General features: G+C 47.1%; 1 protein-coding gene across 1 annotated transcript; it reads right to left on the bottom strand.

The window, feature by feature from the left end:
- Positions 1-5,341: 5,341 nt before the first annotated feature.
- LOC119565117 (olfactory receptor 52K2-like) lies at positions 5,342-6,295 on the bottom strand. Its single transcript, XM_037889539.1, has one exon. The coding sequence runs from the start codon at positions 6,287-6,289 to the stop codon at positions 5,342-5,344; it is 948 nt and encodes a 315-aa protein (XP_037745467.1). The 5' UTR covers positions 6,290-6,295.
- Between the last annotated feature and the right edge of the window lie 16,547 nt (positions 6,296-22,842).

The raw sequence follows: 22,842 nt of genomic DNA, 5'->3' as shown, positions 1-22,842 counted from the left end.
CGGGATGCTGGGCAGAGGTGGGGTGGCTTCCATAGCTCACAGGGCAGGAGATAAACTGCCCACCTGACACTAGCCCGCTATTTACACAGGTATACGGACACCTTATCTGGAACTGCAGGGGACGCGTTGCCCAGGGGCTGAAGCTGGACAGGGAAGCTGAGTCTAACGTCTTCTCTACATGACGCTTTTGATCACTACATTTAGAAGCTCTGTAGCTAGGCTGCTAGGCAGCGTTATCCCCGTGTCATGGATGGACTGAGTCCTGCAGAGGTAAAGTGATTTACCCAAGGACACACAAGGAGTCGGTGGCAGAGCTGAGAATAGGAACTGGGAGTCCTGACACCGCCACACCCCCAGCACCACTGCTCTGGCCATGAACTGGCATTGCTCCTCTGGGTTGTATTAGACACACTGAGGCTATTTGTGTCTCGTGATCAGTGGAGCTGCAGTTCTTAAACGGGAGGAATTCATTAAAGAAACTGTGGCCACAAAACAGGTTTCCACACAGCTCAGTTTTCAGTCCCCTCTTCCTTGTTTACTTTCATCGCAGTGATGGAAGGCACTGCGAGCTTGCAAAAGCCTCTCTAGAAATTACACAAGCAGGCTGGGGTCACCAGTCCTTGTTGAGAGATTCCTTCTTGGAAAGCCAGTTCAGAGAAGATGAGATGAGTCCAGGGTCACATGAGCGTATCCCAGGTCCTTACATGCTCTGATGACTCACAGGATCAGCCATTTCCCATATTCTTGCAGAGGCGCGTTTCTTCTGTGGCCCTTTGTGATCACTAAGTGTCCTCGAAGGGCCACCAACGTACCGCCTTAGCCACCTGAGGGGTGTTACCCAGGAACACAACACATAGAATCATAGAACTGGAAGGGACCTCCAGAGGTCATCTAGTCCAGTCCCCTGCCCTCCTGGCAGGACCAGCACCACCTAGACCAGCCCTGACACGTGTGTGTCCAACCTGTTCTTGAAAACCTCCACTGATGGAGATTCCACAACCTCCCTGGGCAATTTATTCCAGGGCTTAGCCACCCTGACAGCTAGGAAGTCTTTCCTAATGTCCAGCCTACACCTCCCTGGCTGCAATTTAAGCCCATTGCTTCTCATCCTGGCCGCAGAGGTTAAGGTGTAAGATACCCGTAGATTGTCAATAATGACTTCAGACACAAAGCTGATAGATGCATAGAAACAGGATAATCATACTTGGCAAAAATGGCCGCATTCAGTCATATAGCACCACACCAGGGTCTCCTCCCACGAGGCTGCTACAGCTGCCAGCCACCGAAGGACGGGGCGTTGCCCGGGTTCGAGCAGGGCAAGCAGCTGGGACGCTGGAGCCACTGGAGGACGGGTAGAGAGCAGATAAAAACCTGTGTTGCCCCAGGGAGCCTGCTCCTTGTACAAAGAGAAGAGGGGAAAGTTTTTGAAAGTGAGAGGTGAGTGTCCAGGAACTTGGCTTTTTCCTCCAAGCGTCGCCAGCCAGCCCCCCTGGCTTTGACCAACCGTAACTTGTGCTTGACTAAAGCATCGTCCAGAAAGGCGGCCAGGGCTAGATCCACAAACGCAGTTCGGCGCCGCTGCCTTTCTCAAACCCGGCTCATCTGCTGCCGGACCCTGCAGGAGCCTCGGCTTCCGCCAGGGGCCTGCACGAAGCCACCCGAGGGCTGACACTGCTCCTCGGCTCGCAGACACCGAGTCTGCGGGGGCCCCAGGGCTGGCGCGCTCATGGGAAAAATACCGGCTGCTTAGCACCTCTTGGCAGCCCTGTTCCCCTCGCTTCCCCCGGCGCGTCTCACCCCCGGGCAGCCCTGCCAAGCAAATCCTCCCCGGGCCTCCCACCCACCCCAGGAGGTGCTGGGAGGGAGGGGGAGGAGTGGGGATGGGGTGCACTTGAGGGAAGGGGCAGAAAGATGCAAGAAAGAGACAGGACAGGGGTGGGGGACGGGGGAGCGATGGAGTGCGGGTGGGGGCTGGGGTGGAGTGGGGTTGAGCACTCCCCGGACAGAGAGGAACTCAGCTCTAATGCCACAGCTAACGAGCTGCGGAGAGTCTTCGCTCAGGCCTCAGTTCTGGTGGGATTCTCCAGCGAGGTGGAAGGATCAGGCCCTTTTCCTGCATGCAGAGCAGAGAGACCGTGCCAGGGAGGGGCCCTGGGACAGACGCCATCCAGCAGCTCTGGCCCTTGTCGCCAGTGGGAATGTTACAGTGTCTGATGACCCTGGACGGACCTAGGGCAGAACGGGGCAGCTCCTGGGGACCCCTGGGGGCCAGTCGTACCTGGGGCAGCTCCTGGGGACCCCCTGGGACCAGGCCATACCTGGGGTACGATGGGGCCAGTCATGGGGATCTCCGGGGACTGGACGTACTGAAAGGATCAGACCCTTTTCCAGTAGCCATAGGATACGGCCTCTAGCTATCTTGTAAGGCCTAAAAGCCTACGGCCTTTGTCTGCAGCCACATTGAAAGGTGAACACGGCGCCCCTGTTGGGCTCGGACAGGAGAATTTGTTCAGTCTCATTCCACTGCTTAAAAACCCAGATGCTCTGCATCAGACAAATACCCCCAGTGAGCCAGATGGGCAGGCAGAGAGTTCAGCTATTGCAATCAGGCTCCTTCCTCCAGCCATTCCTCTGCACCCCACCCAGCGAACAGCCCCGGCCAGAGTGGGAGTCCATCTCCCTCTTGGCATGCCAGAGAGACCGTGCTTGCAGTAAAGAAGTCAGGACTCCTGGGTTCTGTCTGTCATCCTGCCACTCAATCTCTGTGAGACCTTGGCTAAGTCACCTCTCCCCATGCCTCAGTTTACCTTTCTGTATACTGAGGATATGTTCACAGGACTTTCCTTTGCTAGGTGTTTTCAAGAGCCTTCAGTGAAAGGTGCTGCACAGTCTGATGATCGTTACTGATGAGAATGACTGATCTCTGGTCCCTTAGCGACAGCCCCGTGTGTCTGCAGAGAGTGCTTGTGTCTCCCCTCAGCCATCTGTCTCCAGCTCTGTCTGTCTACTCTCTACCCCTCCATCCTGGGCATTTACAAGGTATAAGACCCAATGGAGACACAGGTCTTATCCCTACTTTTCTTCCTAATCAAGTATAATTTTTATATATACACAAATACACAGAGCAGCCAATTCCTCTGTGACTCAGCACAGAGCCCAAGAGTTCTCACTTCCCTTTGGGAAGGTCCCTCAATTATTGTTTTCTCACAAAGCTGGATAAATAGCGCAGAAGCGCAGCCAGGGGAAGAGAGGCATTGGCTAGCGTGTCTCAAGGCACCAGCCTGTTTACATTCAGATGCCACGTCTCCGCCAGAAGCTGAGCGAACCCCCCTGGGGTTGCACAGAGCTGTGTTATAAACGGTGCGCACCCCTGTGTCTGCCCTCGGCGTGGGACGCTGCTGCAGATGCTGGGGTGAGAGCGGTGTGGGGCACGGCTACCAGAGGGCGATTCCCAGGGAAGACACTTCCCTCTCAGGATTCACAGGTACCATCTCCTGCTGGGGAGCTCACCTGCTCGACAGATCCAGTGCAACGTGGGCGTGATGGGTCAGAGAATAGGTCTGGGGTCCTTTCCGCTCTGCACAGCCAGTAAAAATGGCAGTTGTGGGGCGCTTGTCTGCTTCACCTTTGCTCTGCGCTGCAGCATGTCCCGAACACAGCTCTGTTCCCACAAGCCCCGTGACAACCGCCCGTGGAATTGGAATGCCGATGTGAAACACGACCTCATACATGGAATCATACCCCAATACAGGTTTAATACATGCCACTGTATTATTCTTTATTTTTTATATTACATTATATAAAATACCACTGCACTGCCCCTCGGTACAAGGAGCGTGAGCGAAGAGTTCAGGAAAAGCCCAGAGATATCAGGCTACAGAGAGTTCATACAATCTAACGGGAGTGAACAGGGTTAAAACTTCTCCTCAAAGTGCAGTGGCAATCAAGCAAACGAACAGAATGTTGGGAATCATAAAGAAAGGGAGAGATAATAAGACAGAAAATATCATATTGCCTCTATATTAATCCCTGGTAGGCCCATACCTTGAATGCCGTGTGCAGAAAGGTACGGAGAAGGGCAACAGAAATGATTAGGGATATGGGACAGCTTCATATGAGGACAGATTAATAAGACTGGGACTTTTCAGCTTGGAAAAGAGACAGCTAAGGAGGGATATGACAGAGGTCTGTCAAATCATGAGAGGTGCAGAGAAAGTAAACAAGGAAATGTTATTTACGCCTTCTTATAACACACGATCTAGGGGTCACCCAACAGAACTAGTCAGAAGCAGATTTAAAACAAACAAAAGGAAGTATTTCCTCCCAGTCAACCTGTGGAACTCTTTGCCACAGGATGTTGTGAAGGCCAAAACTATAACATGGATCCAATAAGAACTAGATAACTTCATGGAGAATAGGTCAATCAATAGCTATTATCCAGGATTGGCAGGGATGGTGTCCCTAGCCTCTGTTTGCCAGAAGCCGGCAGTGGGTGATGGGGATGGATCACTTGGTAATTCCCTGTTCTGTTCATTCCCTCTGGGGCACCTGGCATTTTCCACTGTCGGGAGACAGGACACTGGGCTAGATAGACCATTGGTCTGACCCAGTAGGGCCGTTCTGATGTTCTCATAGATACCCCAGATGTATCTCCCCCTCACCCCCGCTGTAACGCACTAGACCACACTCCCCTCCCAGAGCTGAGATAGAACCCAGGAGTCCTGATGGGGTCTCTCTCTCTGCAGAGTAGTAACAAAGTAAGAATATACATGAATATTTTAAACCTAACCTGTGTCCATTAAGTGACTTGGCACAAGGTGTCTGAACGTGTTATTATCAGAGCTGAGTGGGTCTAATATTTATTTAAGTTTCTTTCTTTTACATCAGAATTAGACACAGTACTCCCGTCAGCTAATTGCTAAGTTATCTGCCAACAACCTAGAGTTTTCAAGATCCTAAGTACCCCCTTAGAATCATGGTTAAAGTTGCCACCCCCAACAAAATCTGAAAATGCTGCCTTGTAGCTGTGGTGAGGGGAGGGAGGTGGAAATGTTCCAGTAAGTGACAGGGAGAGGGGAATAGAGGAGCAAGCGACAGAGGCAGGGCCTTTGTGGGAAGAGGCAAAGCAGGATCGGGGCCTTGGCAGAAGAGGTGGGGCAAGGGGTGGATACATAGACCTATTCCCCAGTTGGTCACACAGACACAGCACAGTAAGGTCAGGAAAGCATTTACTGTCTTTTTGACTGTCCGGCAAGTGATTCAGGGAAGAGGGCCCAGCACCATGTCACCAGCCAGCTCTGCACGGAGCTCGGTGTGAGAGCCAGAGCACCAGGAGAAAACTTTAGGTTCCTTTAGGAGTAAGTAGCCGGAGCAACCTGTCCCGGATCTGTTTGGTCCTCACCCCGTAGATGATGGGGTGCAGCATGGGGGGCATTAGAAGGTACGCGTTGGCCATGAGAACATGGAAATGTACCGCCACATTGTTACCAAACCGGTGCATGAGGAAGGAGAAGACAACTGGGATGTAAGAGGTTAAAATGACAAATAGGTGGGAGCCGCAGGTCCCAAAAGTCTTGAGCCGGGTGTCCTTTGTGGGGAGGCTGAAGATGGCCCTGAGAATCTGGATATACGACACAGCAATAAAAAACACATCCAGACCGGTCACCAAGAATGCCACAGAGAGGCTGTAGTAATTACTGATGTGGGTGTTGGCACAGGCCAGCTTCACCACAGCCATGTGCTCGCACTGTGTGTGGGGGATGATGTTGGTTCTGCAATATGGCCACTGCCTTGTCAGAAAGGGATAGGGCAGTACGAGCATGCCACCACGCAGCACCACGGCCAGGCCAATCTTGCCCACCACAAAGTTTGTCAGGATGGTGGAATGTCTCAGGGGATGGCAGATGGCCACGTAGCGATCCAAAGCCATGGCCACGAGGATCCCAGAGTCCATCACTAAGAAGCTATGAATGAAGTACATCTGGGTGAGGCAGGCATTGAAATCGATGTCCCTGGAATTGAACCAGAAGATGCTCAGCATTTTGGGCAGGGTGGATGTAGACAGGACCAGGTCGCTGACAGCCAGCATGCAGAGGAAATAGTACATGGGCCCATGAAGGCTCTGCTCCATCTTCACAGTGACCAGGATGGTGAAGTTCCCCAAGATGGCTATGGCGTACATGGTGCAGAAGGGGATGGAGATCCAGACGTGGTCTATCTCCAGTCCAGGAATGCCCAGCAGGATGAAGGTGGAGGGGTTGGTGAAGTCAGTTATGTTGGAATCAGACATGGAGTAGGGGAGAAGGTGTCCAACTCTGAGGCAGAACGGTGTCTCCTGCATGTACCGTATGTTCCCCCAACTTCCTGTGTGTGCCCAGGCTCTTGGGTGATGGTCGCAGTACAAATGCCTGGATGGAGAGACAATGTTAGTTTGAGACACTACATGCACTACTGGGGGCTGTTCTCATGGGAGAAGCAGATTGGTCGCTCCTGACACACTGAAAAATGACATTTTCATTAGTCAGATAAATGAATTATGAACAACTGGCCTTACTAATGCCAATTCCATGGCTGATGGTGCTCCATGCGTCAATAATTCTACATGCCGTGTTGTGGGAACCCTTAAAAGACACCAGCAGGAAACACGAGAGTGGATACTGGTTATCCATCGTTGTTCCTTAATGCAATGAGAGCCAGGCTACAGAGTCCATGCTATAGGGAGTCCCCATTCAACCGGTTACTCAAAATCTGAGCGTGTAAAAAAACCCCAAACCTTTGCCAAGACATGTGCCAGGGAGAAACATCCCAACTAGGACACACCTCAGGGAAAAGACCCGGGCACCAATGAAAGCAGGTCAACAAAACACCTGCTCGTTCGCAGTCGTGGCCAAATCAAAGACAATGTTCGGATGCCTAAGAAATGGGATGGAGAATAACCTGCTCTGGATTTGTGCTCAGTTTTGAGTCTGAGACAGTTTAGTTTAGAGAAGAGACAAAGAAGGGGGCAGATGATGGAGGAGAGGAGAAGAATAGAACTGATTACATTCAACTGGAAAAAACAGAGAACAGTTCCCAACCAGTAATACCGATAGACACTTAGTGCTTCAAAAGCGCTAATTCCCCAAAGCTGAGGAAAATTATCAAGAAAACTGATTGGGAGGAAAATATTAGACAGAAAAATGGGAATGAAACTCAGGAGTTCTTTAAGAAGAGTTTATTGAATAGCTAAAAAGTTGCGATTCCACAGTCTAGGAAGTGGAGAACTTTGACTCAAAACCGAGTTCAGTGGCAAAGTGAAGGCAGCAGTTATGTGGGGAAAAGCAACAGATACAAATGGGAAAAAAGGGAATATAGCTATCGGGCAATACAAATGGGAAGTTATGAAAATTGATAAGGAATGTTAAAGACATAAGGGGAAACTCCATGCTTCACGGGACTAAGGATAACAAAAAGGGGGTTATTAAGTATATTAAGAACAAAAGAAATCCTAGGAAAGGTTTAAGCCAATTCCTAGAGGGAGAAAGGAAACTTCTTAATGTTGCAGAAAACATAGATGTGTTGAAGAACTAGGTTTGTTCTGCACTGGGAAAGAGGCAGTAGGAGGCACTCCTATCACGTGAGGTGATGGAATAGTCTCCAGCCCATTAGCGGCCAAGGAGGATGTTAAACAGCCTCCACAGTAGAACCGTAGAATTACGAACACCAGAGTTACAAACTGACCGATCACCCACACACCTCACTCGGGAGTAGACGTACACGACCTGTCGGCAGCAGAGCCAAAACAAAAGGGCACATATAGGACAGTTCTGTGTTAAACGAAAAGTATTTTAAAAAGGGGGGGGGGATTTAAAGAAAAAAGATTTGACAAGGTCAGGAAACACTGGAAAAGCTGGTCTGGGGTTAGTTCAAAAAAAGTCGAGGAATATAATAACGCCCGTCACCAACACGGTTTGTGGAAATCAGGTCTTCTCAAATAAAACCGATTTCATCCTTCAAGGAGAGTGCAGGTTTGGCTGATCAAGGGAACTGCATGGATGCAATTAACTTCAATTTCTCTGAGACATGGGATTCAGCGGGGAAAACACTCATATGAAAAATGAACAGTCTGCATTATCAGTAGAGCACCTGTAAAGTGGATTAAAAACTGGCGTTGTCCATGGGGTGAACGGGGGTGTTTTTAGCAGGGTTCTAAGCCCGATGCCATTGAATATTTTCATCACTGATCTGGAAGGAAATAGAAAATCGCTGCAGAAAAACTTTGCAGACAGCCCAAAGATTGGCAGAGTGGTTCCACTGAGGAGGGCAGGCACACCGGCTGATCTGGAACATTTGATGAGCTGGGCCCACACAAACAAGTTGTTTTAACACAAAAAGAAAAGGAGGACTTGTGGCACTGATGAAGTGGGCTGCAGCTCACGAAAGCTTATGCTCAGATAAATGTGTTAGTCTCTAAGGTGCCACAAGTCCTCCTGTTCTTTTTGCAGATGCAGACTAACACGGCTGCTATTCTGAAACCTGTTTTAGTACAGTCACATGAAAAGTTATTCCCTCAGAACAGGCAATGCAGGCCCGACCCACAGGGACCTGTATTATGGACGCAGGGACCCTGTAACGAGGCTGGTTCTAGCGGGACCCAGCTGAGAGTGCCCTTTCAGGAAATATTGCTTAAAGCAGGGGAGTTACAGCCCAAGGCTGGGGTTTCTGTGCATACCAAGGCAAACCCAACCAGCCAAACAGAGAAGACTTAGGTTTTACCCCACTGGCTAACCACAAGTCACACAAGCAATTCCCTTAGACACTCCAATTTCCCAGTATCCCCACCAGGGCCCCTCGTTATGGGGACAGATGGTTATGAAAACCAATACCCCAGTAAAAGGAAAAAGGTTCTCTCGATCCCAAAGGACCAAGCCCCAGACCCAGGTCAATATACAAATCAGATCTTATGCACAAATCACGCTGTTGCCAATCCTTTCGTATCTAAAAACTAAAGGTTTATTCATAAAAGGAAAAAGATAGAGATGAGAGCTAGAATGGGTGAAATGGAATCAATGACAGACAGTAACTGCAAAGGCCTTGGTTCAGGCTTGTAGCAGTGATGGAATAAACGACAGGTTCAAATCCAGTCTCTGGAAAACATCCCCAGCTGGGATGGGTCTTTCAGACCTTGGTTCAAAGCTTCAGTGTAGCCAAGTCCCTCCAGAGGTCTGAAGCAGGACGGAAGACAAGATGGAGGAGCTGCAGCAGGTTTTTACATTCTCTTGCCATGTGGCCTCTTTCTTTGTCCCAAAGACAAGCTGTCCATCCCATGGCCTGGAAACACCTCAGAGTTCTGTCCATAGGCAGGGCCCTGCATCCCTGGCTGAGTCACAAAGTGTATCTACCTTCTCTCAATGGGTCAACTGTATCAGTGATGGTCCTTAATGGGCCATCCAGCAGGCTGGGCAGAGCTGACACCAACTTGTCTGCGGTGTCACCCAGAAGCGTAGCACAAGTTTGAACTACAGACAGTACAGAGCCAATGTTCATAACTTCAACTACAAAAGTGTTACATGCAAACAGACAGCATCATCCTAACCAGCAAACCACCACCTTGTCTTAGACACCTCATTTGACCCCCTTTATACAAGATTTAGTGCCACTATAGGACCCTATGCTGCCACCACCAAGCATTTAAACAAAGAACAGGGAAACAGCTCACTTGGAGACGTCTTCCCCCAAAATATCCCCCCAAGCCCTACACCCCCTTTCCTGGGGAAGGCTTGATAATAATATCCTCACCAATTGGTACAGGTGAACACAGACCCAAACCCTTGGATCTTAAGAACAATGAAAAATCAATCCAGTTCTTAAAAGAAGAATTTTAATTAAAGAAAAGGTAAAAGAATCACCTCTGTAATATCAGGATGGTAAATACCTTACAGGGTAATCAGATTCACAACATAGAGAATCCCTCTAGGCAAAACCTTAGTTACAAAAAGACACAAAAACAGGAATATCCATTCCCTCCAGCACAGCTTATTTTACCAGCCATTAAACAAAAGAAAATCTAACGCATTTCTAGCTAGATTCCTTACTAATTTTACAGGAGTTGTAAGGCAGCATTCCTGATCTGTTCCCTGCAAAAGCATCTCACAGACAGACAGACCCTTTGTTCCGCTCCTGCCCTCCCCCCCGACTCCAGCTTTGAAAGTATCTTGTCCCCTCATTGGCCATTTTCGGTCAGGTGCCAGTGGGGTTACCTTAACTTCTTAACCCTTTACAGGTGAAAGGATTTTGCCTCTGGCCAGGAGGGATTTTATAGCACTGTATACAGAAAGGTGGTTACTCTTCCCTTTATATTTATGACAGATGCATAAACAGGGGAGTGGTGAGTTGGAAAAGGGGAAGGATTTTACCTCTGCACATGGCATTGGTGGAACCAACTGTGTCCACTTCTGGGGTCCACATTTCAGAAAGGAAGTTGAAAAATTGGAGAGGGTGCAGAAAAGAGCCACAAAATTGATTGGAGGATGGAGAAAATGCCGGACAGTGAGAGACTTAAAGGGCATCACATATTTAACTTATCAAAAAGACGACCAAGCAGAGACTTTTATGGGGTGAAAAACATTGGTAAAGCAGAGAAAGGCAGAGCAAGACCCAATGGCTGGAAGCTGAAAGCAGACAAATTCCAGCTGGAAAACTGGGCCAAATGTTTAGCACTGAGGGTGATTAACCATTGGAACAAACTGCCAAGGGTAGTGGTGGATTCTACAACTCTGCATGTCTGGAGCTCCAGACTGGACACTTTTCTGGAAGATCTGCTTGATGGCTTCTCTGCACTTAAAACGCTACAGCAGTGCTACCGTAGCATTTCAATCTAGACACGACTCACACTGATTTCAGGGGCTCTCCTGTCAGTGTAGGTGATCCACCTCCCCAAAAGGTGGCAGCAAGGTTGGTGGAAGAACTCTTCCATTGACCTCCTACTGTCTATACCAGAGTTAGGTTGATATAGCACATCCTTCTGGGGTGTGGATTATTTTGCTCTTGCAAATAAAGCAAATGCATTTTGGGGTTACATTAACAGAGACATAGCATGCAAGACACGGTAGGTGATACTACCACTCCACTCGGTGCTGGTTAGGCATCAGTTGAAGCACTGTGTCCAGTTTGGGTCACCAGTGTATAGCAAGGATGTAGAGAAACTTGAAATGACCAGAGACAGGTGACATAAATGAGGAGAGGGATAGAATTCAAGCCATACAAGCAAGGGCTGAAGGAACTGGCTATGTTTAGTTTGGAAAAGAGGAGATAGAGTGGGACATGACAGCAGTCTTCAAATACTTGAAAGGCCGCCATAAAAAAGATGAAGAAAAGTGGTTCTCTCTTGCCACAGAGGACAGAACAAGAGGCAAAGGGTTCAAACTACAGCATCACAGATTTACATTAAATCTCAGGACAAACTGCCTAAATGTAGGAACAGGAGGACAATGGAACAGAGTCCTAGGGAAGTCATGGAGGCTCCTTTACTGCAGGTTTTCTAAAGGAAGCTGGATACTCATCTGTCCTCGATGGCTTAGACGCAACAAATCCCGAATCTTCGAAGTGGGTTAGACAAGCTAACCCTTGCAGTCCCTTCTCATCCTGTGGCTCTAAGATTCTAGGATGTAGAATCCTAGTGTAGAACAGGCCTTAGTCAAACACAAGTCTTTGTCTGATGATCTAATGGTCTCGTCTGACCATAAACCCTATGAACCTATGAATAAAGAAAGTAGGTCAGGGATTTATATTTACTCTGTCTCACAACACACAAACAAGGGAACATTCAATTACATCAAAAGTCTGAATGTATAACACTGATGAAAGAAAATTGTTCACATAATCCATAGTTGGCCTGTGGAACTCCTTGCCACAGACGTTACTGGAGCAAAGTGTTTAGCTGAATGGGATTTACAAATGGATTGGCCATTGTCGGTGGTGCTGGTGACACCACGGTTAGATAAATCTGTCTGACACCTTCAATTAGGAGACCTGATTTTCAGTTGCTTATAAGTTTGCCAATCTTTAAGCGTTTGGACTGAAATTTCCCACCCTGGGTGTCTGCTGCCGGATGAATTGTTTTTTCAAAGTTTCAGACATAACAGATCAGCCGACTTCTCGAATGAAACTAGGAAAGGCGATGTCTTGCCCATGTTGAAAAATTCTTATAGTTGTTCCAGTGAGGAGCCCTAGCACCTCCATGCTTTCCAGAAATTAAAAGTCAGGTAACAGCCCCACCCGTTAACAGCCAGAGCCCTGAGATGCAAGAGCAGGAGGTGACAGCGTCTGTGCATTAACACACAGCTGGCTCCTGAGGTCATTAATCAGTTTTTACTTCACAAGGAGTTTTGCCTCAGTGGGGCCAGAGCAATGTACGGGCCATGGCCTCAGAATTTGGCCTCGTACTGTCCCTTTACTGACCCCTTTCCTCCTGAAGGATCCCCTGTGCCACTGAAATGCAGCCGCCTCGGGGCTGGAGGCCATCAGCCGGGGAGGCACAGCAAAGAGGGACGTTTTAGTCCATGATACTGGATCAAACTCATCCCTTGTGGCAAAAGCCCTGGGATGTTTAATGGCTGCACAGAGCGGAAAGGACCCCAGACCTATTCTCTGTCCCATCACGTCCATGTTGCCCTGGGTTTGTCGAGCAGCTGAGCTCCTCAGCAAGAGATGGTACCTGTGAATCCTGAGACGGAAGTGTCTTCCCTGGGAATCCCCCTCAGGCAGCCGTCTCCCACACCTCTCTCACCCCAGCATCTGCAGCAGCATCCCACACTGAGAGCTGAGACAGGGATCTGCACCGTTTATAATATAGCTCTGTGCAATCCCAGGGGGTTTGCTCAGCCTCTAGGGGAGAAGTGGCATCTGGATATAAACAGGCTGGAGACCGGAGACACTCTCGGCAAAGTCTCTCTTTCCATGTCTGCGCTTCTGTGCTTTTTATCCATCTTTAGGAGTAAACAGTAATTAAGGGACCTTCCCAAAGGGAGAGGAGAACTCTTCAGCTCTGTGCTCAGAGAGGAATTGGCTGCTCTGTGTATTTGTGTATATTTAAAAATTATACTTGATTAGTAAGAAAACTAAGGATAATGCCTAGATCTGCCAAGGGTCTGATATCCTGGTTATTTACAGGGTTTCTGGATAGATTGTAGAAGGACAGATCTGGAGACTATGGGGAGACACAATCACTCTCTGCAGGCACACGGGCCTGTTGCTAAGGGATCAGAGATCACTAATTCTCATCTAGAACTGTGACCATACTGTGCAGCACCTTTCATTGAAGGATGTTCAAAACACCTAGCAAAGGAAAGCCACTATGAACATATCCCCATTATGCAGACAGGTAAACTGAGGCATGAGGAGAGATGAAGTGGACACGGTCTCACAGAGATTGAGTGGCAAGATGACGGACGGAACCCAGGAGTCCTGACGTCCCTGCCATAAGTACAGTCTCTCCATTACACCAACAAGGAAATGGACTCCACTTCTGGCAAGGGTTATCCATTGGGTGGGATGGAGAGGAAAGTCTGGTAGAGGGAGTGTCATAAATATAAAGGGAAGGGTAAACCCCTTTAAAATCTCTCCTGGCCAGAGGAAAAATCCTCTTACCTGTAAAGGGTTAAGAAGCTAAAGGTAACCTTACTGTCACCTAACCAAAATGACCAATGAGGAGACAAGATACTTTCAAAAGCTGGGAGGAGGGAGAGAAACAAAGGGTCTGTGTCTGTCTGTATGCTGCTTTTGCCGGGGACGGAACAGGAACGGAGTCTTAGAACTTTTAGTAAGTAATCTAGCTAGGTATGTGTTAGATTATGATTTCTTTAAATGGCTGAGAGAAGAGCTGTGCTGAATAGAATGACTATTCCTGTCTGTGTGTCTTTTTTGTAACTTAAGGTTTTGCCTAGAGGGATTCTCTATGTTTTGAATCTAATTCCCCTGTAAGGTACCTACCATCCTGATTTTACAGAGGTGATTCCTTTACTTCTATTAAAAGTCTTCTTGTAAGAAAACTGAATGCTTTTTCATTGTTCTAAGATCCAAGGGTTTGGGTCTGTGGTCACCTATGCAAATTGGTGAGGATTTTTACCAAACCTTCCCCAGGAAGTGGGGTGCAAGGGTTGGGAGGATTTTGCTGGGGAAAGACGTGTCCAAACTACATTTCCCAGTAAACCCAGTTAGAGTTTGGTGGTGGCAGTGGAGATCCAGGGTCAAAGGATAGAATGAATTTGTACCTTGGGGAAGTTTTAACCTAAACTGGTGAAAGTAAGCTTAGGAGGTTTTCGTACAGGTCCCCACATCTGTACCCTAGAGTTCAGAGTTGGGGGAGGAACCTTGACAGGGAGTCTGAGCCTTCGCCATCTTCTGAAAGTGAATCTGAGGTTTTCAGAACTAGCTGGAGTTTGTGAGCTCCCTGTTCCTGTGAGGTGTGAACTCCAGGGCTCCACTTCCACCCCCATTCAGAAACCTGCCAACACATCCTAGTCCCTGTGGTCACTTCAGGGGAACAGACTCAGTGAAAGCAACACCAACCGAATGTTCCTGTGGATAGAGGGCAGCCAGAGGCCTTGTGACGTTGCACCCCTTAATGTTTTATGGAAATATGCTTATCAATGTTAATATGACATAACTGGAATATGTTTTATGCTACTGTCAAGATTCCTTCCCCACTCTGAACTCTAGGGTACAGATGTGGGGACCTGCATGAAAGACGTCGGAAGCTTATTCTTACCAGCTGAGGTTTAAAACTTCCCCACGGTACAAACTTTTTGCCTTGGCCTTGAACAGTATGCGGCCACCAACAAGCAATTTAAACAAAGAACAGGGAAAGAGCCCACTTGGAGACGTCTTCCCCCAAAATATCCCCCCAAGCCCTGCACCCCCTTTCCTGGAGAAGGCTTGATAAGAATCCTCACCAATTCGTACAGGTGAACACGGACCCAAACTCTTGGATCTTAAGAACAATGAAAAATTCATAGAATCATAGAATCATAGAATATCAGGGTTGGAAGGGACCCCAGAAGGTCATCTAGTCCAACCCCCTGCTCGAAGCAGGACCAAGTCCCAGTTAAATCATCCCAGCCAGGGCTTTCTCAAGCCTGACCTTAAAAACCTCTAAGGAAGGAGATTCTACCACCTCCCTAGGTAACGCATTCCAGTGTTTCACCACCCTCTTAGTGAAAAAGTTTTTCCTAATATCCAATCTAAACCTCCCCCATTGCAACTTGAGACCATTACTCCTCGTTCTGTCATCTGCAACTATTGAGAACAGTCTAGAGCCATCCTCTTTGGAACCCCCTTTCAGGTAGTTGAAAGCAGCTATCAAATCCCCCCTCATTCTTCTCTTCTGCAGACTAAACAATCCCAGCTCCCTCAGCCTCTCCTCATAAGTCATGTGCTCTAGACCCCTAATCATTTTTGTTGCCCTTCGCTGGACTCTCTCCAATTTATCCACATCCTTCTTGTAGTGTGGGGCCCAAAACTGGACACAGTACTCCAGATGAGGCCTCACCAGTGTCGAATAGAGGGGAACGATCACGTCCCTCGATCTGCTCGCTATGCCCCTACTTATACATCCCAAAATGCCATTGGCCTTCTTGGCAACAAGGGCACACTGCTGACTCATATCCAGCTTCTCGTCCACTGTCACCCCTAGGTCCTTTTCCGCAGAACTGCTGCCTAGCCATTCGGTCCCTAGTCTGTAGCGGTGCATTGGATTCTTCCATCCTAAGTGTAGGACCCTGCACTTATCCTTATTGAACCTCATCAGATTTCTTTTGGCCCAAACCTCCAATTTGTCTAGGTCCTCTGTATTCTATCCCTGCCCTCCAGCGTATCTACCACTCCTCCCAGTTTAGTATCATCTGCAAATTTGCTGAGAGTGCAATCCACACCATCCTCCAGATCATTTATGAAGATATTGAACGAAACCGGCCCCAGGACCGACCCCTGGGGCACTCCACTTGACACCGGCTGCCAACTAGACATGGAGCCATTGATCACTACCCGTTGAGCCCGACAATCTAGCCAGCTTTCTACCCACCTTATAGTGCATTCATCCAGCCCATACTTCCTTAATTTGCTGACAAGAATGCTGTGGGAGACCGTGTCAAAAGCTTTGCTAAAGTCAAGAAACAATACATCCACTGCTTTCCCTTCATCCACAGAACCAGTAATCTCATCATAAAAGGCGATTAGATTAGTCAGGCATGACCTTCCCTTGGTGAATCCATGCTGACTGTTCCTGATCACTTTCCTCTCATGTAAGTGCTTCAGGATTGATTCTTTGAGGACCTGCTCCATGATTTTTCTGGGGACTGAGGTGAGGCTGACTGGCCTGTAGTTCCCAGGATCCTCCTTCTTCCCTTTTTTAAAGATTGGCACTACATTAGCCTTTTTCCAGTCATCCGGGACTTCACCCGTTCGCCACGAGTTTTCAAAGATAATGGCCAAGGGCTCTGCAATCACAGCCGCCAATTCCTTCAGCACTCTCGGATGCAACTCGTCCGGCCCCATGGACTTGTGCACGTCCAGCTTTTCTAAATAGTCCCTAACCACCTCTATCTCCACAGAGGGCTGGCCATCTCTTCCCCATTCTGTGATGCCCAGCGCAGCAGTCTGGGAGCTGACCTTGTTAGTGAAAACAGAGGCAAAAAAAGCATTGAGTACATTAGCTTTTTCCACATCCTCTGTCACTAGGTTGCCTCCCTCATTCAGTAAGGGGCCCACACTTTCCTTGGCTTTCTTCTTGTTGCTGAAGAAACCCTTCTTGTTACTCTTGACATCTCTTGCTAGCTGCAGCTCCAGGTGCGATTTGGCCCTCCTGATATCTTTCCTACATGCCCGAGCAATATTTTTATACTCTTCCCTGGTCATATGTCCAACCAATTAATCCAATTCTTAAAAGAAGAATTTTATTTAAAGAAAAGGTAAAAGAATCACCTCTGTAAAATCAGGATGGTAAATACTTTACAGGGTATTCAGATTCAAAACATAGAGAATCCCTCTAGGCAAAACCTTAAGTTACAAAAAGACACAAACACAGGAATACACATTCCCACCAGCACAGCAAATTTCACAAGCCAAAAAAACCAAAAGAAAATCTAATGCATTTTCTAGATAGATTACTTACTAACTTTACAGGAGTTGGAAGGCTTGCATCCTTGATCTGTTCCCGGCAAAGGTATCACACAGACAGACAAAACCCTTTGTCCCCGGTCCAGATTTGAAAGTATCTTGTCCCCTCATTAGTCATTTTGGTTCAGGTGCCAGTGAGGTTACCTTAGCTTCTTAACCCTTTACAGGTGAAAGGATTTTGCCTCTAACCAGGAGGGATTTTATAGCACTGTATACAGAAAGGTGGTTACCCTTCCCTTTATAGTTATGACAGCTACATATGCCATGTATCATTTCTCTGCAAAGGTTATGATCTACTGAATACATTCATCCTATTTGTGTGCACATATCATTTTTGGGCTGATTTTTTAGAAAGGAATGTGAAAGTTAAGTGCCCGATCAAGAAACACTTAACGGAAAATGGATCTTGGAATACTCCAATCCACATACGAAGTCTACCTGAGGACTTTCAAGATAGCATGTGAACCATGGCTGCTACCTGTAAGTTCTGAGTCATGCATGGACATGTGACTTGCCCATGTGACTCCAAAACTCCATCTTGGAGCTGGGATTCTACACAGGGGGAGGGAGGGGTCTCCACCCACAAGAGAAAGTCTATTTAAGCCCCTGGGAAACTCCTCCATTTTGTCTTCAGCTGGCTCAAGAGATAGCCTCTCCACCCCCAAAGGATACCTGAAAGAAACTGGAACAAAGGACAGTAACCATCAGGGTGTGAGTGACTGCTGGACCTAGACTAGAAGGAGACTAGTCTGTAAAAAAAACTTACTGGAACATCTCTGAGGGGGAGATTTTCATCTGTAATCACTTTCTTACTGTATTAGGTTTAGACTTGCATGTTTTGTTTTATTTTGTTGGTGATTCACTTTGTTCTGTTTGTTATTACTTGGAACCACTTAAATCCTACTTTTTGTATTTAATAAAATCACTTTTTACTTATTAATTAACCCAGAGTATGTATTAATACCTGCGGGGGATGGGAGGGGGGAACAGCTGTGCATATTTCTCTATCAGTGTTATTGAGGGCGAACAATTTATGAGTTTACCCTGTATAAGCTTTATACAGGGTAAGGTTTATACAAGGTAAAAAGGATTTAGTTGGGGTTTGGACCCCATTGGGAGCTGGGCACCTGAGCGTTGGAGACAGGAACATTTCTTAAGCTGTTTTCAGTTAAGCCTGCAGCCTTTTGGGGGACATTGTTCAGACCTGGGTCTGGGTTTGTAACAAGCTAATGTGTCTGGCTCAAGCAGGCAAGGTTCTGGAGTCCCAAGCTGGCAGGGAAAATGGCTTAGAGATAGTCCCAAAATATCAGTTGGCAGTTCCCCAGGGGTTTTCTGTGATCCAACCCATCACAGTCACGTAGTCGAGCAGGATCTGTGCACAGCTGATTGCTTTGAGATACTGGTAGTGATTTTAAGTGTGTTTTCGGTGTGGTGGCTGGAGAACAGACAACGCAGTTACTGGTTTGTTATTTTCTGTTTGCTTATTTGTGGGAAGGGAATATAGGCAGGAAAATCAGCAACATGAGTGAGAGCAAGGCTCAGAAAAACCTAGAACTGCAGAGGCTGCAAATGGTTGAGAAAGAAAATGAACATAAAAGACAGATGGAATTAAAACAAATGGAAACTTATGCAGACGCAGCCAAGGAGGAAGCTGCCCACAAAAGGGCAATGGAAGCAGAGGCAGCCAGTGACAAAAGAGCCCTGGAGTTAAGAGAGAGAGAAATACAGGCGCAGGTTGAGGCCCAGAAGCATGAACTGGCTCTTATGGAGTGGAAGAGACAAAACCCTCCAGTTGCTGGCTCCACTTCCCCCAAAATCCACAAATGGGAGCAACTATGTCCACAGTATGATGAATCCAGCGATACTGCCAAATATTTCATCACCTTTGAGAGACTGTGCACCCTCCATGCAATCCCCAAAGATCCAAAGATGACCACATTGATAGGAAAATTGACTGGCAGAGCTCTGGACATATTCAATAAGATGCCTATTGATGATCTTTCAAACTATGGTAAATTTAAGGAACTTTTAAGAAACTGTTTTGAAACAGTTTCACGTTACACCTGAAACATACAGGGTTAAATTCAGGAGTCTTAAGAGGGGATCTGGATTGAGTAATGTGGCTTATGTAAATGAAATGATAGACTTGTTAGATAAGTGGGTGAGGGGAAATGGCATTACAAGCTTGGAAGGAATATGTGATTTGGTTACTCAGGAACAATTCCTGCATATGTGCAGGGATGATGTAAAACAGTATTTGTGGAACAAAAAGGTGAATTAGCTGGGTTTTCAGACTCTTCTGAGGAGTTGAGGTTTTTTTTTGGTTGGGTTTTTTTTTTTTGAGTATTGATTAGGCAATTGCATTGGGCCCAATGACCCACACTTGTGGTGGCTGTGGAATTGATTAACATGGTTAGCTCAGAACTTGTAGGGTTCCAGTTACCCCCTTTGGTAGTCCCCTCAGCTCCCCCGGATTGCCCTGTCATAAATATAAAGGGAAGGGTAACCACCTTTCTGTATACAGTGCTATAAAATCCCTCCTGGCCAGAGGCAAAATCCTTTCACCTGTAAAGGGTTAAGAAGCTAAGCTAACCTCGCTGGCACCTGACCCAAAATGACCAATGAGGATGTAACGATGCTGGTTCTGGTGGGACCCAACTGAGAGTGCCAATTCAGGACAAATTGCTTCAAGCAGGGCAGTTACAGCCCAAGGCTGGGGTTTCTATGCACACCAAGGCAAACCAAAAAAGCCAGACAGAGAAGACTTTGGTTTTACCCCACTGGCTAACCACAAGTCACACAAGCCATTTCCTTAGACACTCCAGTTTCCCAGTATCACCACCAGTGCCATTCGTTATGGGGACAAATGCTTATGAAAACCAATACCCCAGTAAAAGGAAAAAGGTTCTCTCGATCCCAAAGGACCAAGCCCCAGATCCAGGTCAATATACAAATCAGATCTTACCCATAAATCTTGCTGTTGCCAATCCTTTCGAATCTAAAATCTAAAAGTTTCTTCATAAAAGGAAAGAAATATAGATGAGAGTTAGAATTGGTTCAATGGAATCAATGACATACAGTAACGGCAAAGTTCTTGGTTCAGGCTTGTAGCAGGGATGGAATAAGCTGCAGGTTCAAATCAAGTCTCTGGAGAACATCCCCAGCTGGGATGGGTCATTCAGTCCTTGGTTCAAAGCTTCGGTTTGTAGCAAAGTCCCTCCAGAGGTCTGAAGCAGGACTGAAGACAAGATGGAGGAGCTACAGCAGGTTTTTACATTCTCTTGCCATGTGTGTCTCTCTTTCTTTGTCCCAAAGACAAGCTGCCCATCCCATGGCCTGGAAACACCTCAGAGTTCTGTCCAAAGGCAGGTCCCTGCATGCCTTGTTGAGTCACCAGGCATGTCTGCCTTCTCTCAGTGGGTCAGTTGTGTAGCTGATGGTCCTTAATGGGCCATCCAGCAGGCTAGGCAGAGCTGACACCAACTTGTCTGGGGTGTCACCCAGAAGCATAGCATAAGTTTGGAATACAGGCATTATAGAGCCAATACTTTTATCTTTAAATACAAAAATGATACATGCAAACAGACAGCATAATCCTAACCTTGTCTTAGACACCTGATTTCACCCCCTTTATACAAGATTTGGTGCCACTACAGGACCCTGGTTGCAACCATGTTCTATACAGTCCCAGTTCAAGTCAACAGCACCACAGAGGGGACAAGATACTTTCAAATCTGGAGGGGGGAAATAGCCTATTTCTGTCTCTGTGATACCTCTGCCGGGAACAGATCAAAAATGCAAGCTCTCCAACTCCTGTAAAGTTATTCAGTAATCTAGCTAGAAAATGCCTTAGGTTTTCTTTTTTTTATTTATTTTTTTGGCTTGTAAATTCGCTGTGCTGGAGGAAATGCGTATTCCTGTTTTTGTGTCTTTTTGGAACTTACGGTTGGGCCCAGAGGGATTCTCTATGATTTGAATCTGACTGCCTGTAAGATTATCTTCCCTTCTGATCTTACAGAGTTGTTCTCTTATCTTTTTTTTGTTGTTGTTGTTCTTCTAATAAAGTTCTGAATTTTAAGAATCTGATTGGGTTTTTTGGGTCTTAAAAATCCAAGGCTGGTTTGTGCACATCTTCTTTATTCTAAAGCCTGCCCAGGAAAGGGGGTGTAAGGGCTTGGGGGGGGGGGTATTTTGGGGAAATAGGAACTCCAAGTGGTCCTTTCCCTGTTCATTGTCTAAAACACTTGGTGGCGGCAGCGTTTTACCTAATCCAAGGGCAAAGACTTTGTGCCTTGTTGAAGTTTTAACCTAAGCTGGTAGAAATAAACTCAGGGGGTCTTTCATGTGCGTCCCTACATCTGTACCCTAGAGTCCAGACTGGGGAAGGAACCTTGACACCCCCCCTTGAGCTGTCTCTGAGCAGTATTTGCCCCTCTGTTCGCTAGGTCCCACCAGGGGGTTTACCTCTCAAACTGCTAATACACATTGGCCATCGAGGGAAGATAAGCATCCTACCCCCATCCTTTCTTTTGGGACTTCTTTAAAGTATTGTTGAACAAGTTTGGGGTATATTTTTTTATTACTATTATTAGTTTTGTAAGGCGCCTTTAGATTTCTTAATTTAGATTTAAGATTTAGAGTTAAGTTAGTGTTAAATTTCCCTTCTTGTTACCACTCAAGAAAGAGATTTTGGAGTCACTGTAGATAGTTCTCTGAAAACATCCACTCAATGTGCAGCAACAGTCAGAAGTGTGAACAGAGTGTTGGCAATCATTAAAGGGATAGATAATAAGACAGAAAATATCATATTGCCTCTATATAAATCCATAGTACACCCACATCTTGAATACTGCATGCAGCTGTGGTTGACACATCTGAAAAAAACATATTTTGGAAAAGGTACAGAGAAGGACAACAAAAATGGTTAGGGGTATGGAACGGCTTCCGTATGAGAAATTATAAAGACTGGGACTTTTCAGCTTGGAAAAGGGACGGCTAAGTGGGGATATGACAGAGGTCTATAAAATCATGACTGGTGTGGAAAAGTTGAATAAGGAAATGTTATTTTTCTCCTTTACATAAGACAAAATCTAGGGGTCACCCACTACGTTCCTTCTAAGTTGCACAGCAAGCTATCGAGGGCCATACTGGTGGGGAGAGGTTCCCCTCTCCTGTCCCATCCCAGCCCGGCCCCGCCCCTGCCCAGTGCCTCTCACCCAGCCCCAAGCTGCTGTGGCAAGAGAGGGCTGAGGGGAGTCCTCGCTCTCGCCACCACAGCCCCGGGCAGCCTGAAACCCAAGGCCCGTCATCCACGGCCCTACCTCAGACTCCACACCCTCAGCCAGAGCCCTCACCCCCTGTAACAAGGGGTGTTCTTGGACACACTGAGAGTATCAGCGCAGGAGAAATTGCTTAGAGCAGGGCAGTCACAGCCCAAGGCTTGGGTTCCTTCACTACTAAGGCACCAAACCAGCCAAACAGAGAGGTCCTCGGATTCACCCCACTGGCTAACCAGAAGTCATACAAGCAATTCCCTCAGATGCACCAGTTCCCTTGTATCACCACCAATAGCACTCCTTATAGGATCAAATGGTTATGAAAATCAGTGTCCTCAATTAAAGGTTCTCCTGATCCCAAAGGACCTAGCCCCAGACCCACGTCAATATATAACTCAGATCTTTCCCACAAATC

The sequence above is a fragment of the Chelonia mydas genome, chromosome 1 (genome assembly GCF_015237465.2).
Source record: "Chelonia mydas isolate rCheMyd1 chromosome 1, rCheMyd1.pri.v2, whole genome shotgun sequence".
Taxonomy (NCBI): domain Eukaryota; kingdom Metazoa; phylum Chordata; order Testudines; family Cheloniidae; genus Chelonia; species Chelonia mydas.
Note: the sequence above shows the minus strand (reverse complement) of the source record. Positions and strands in the feature narration are given on the sequence as shown.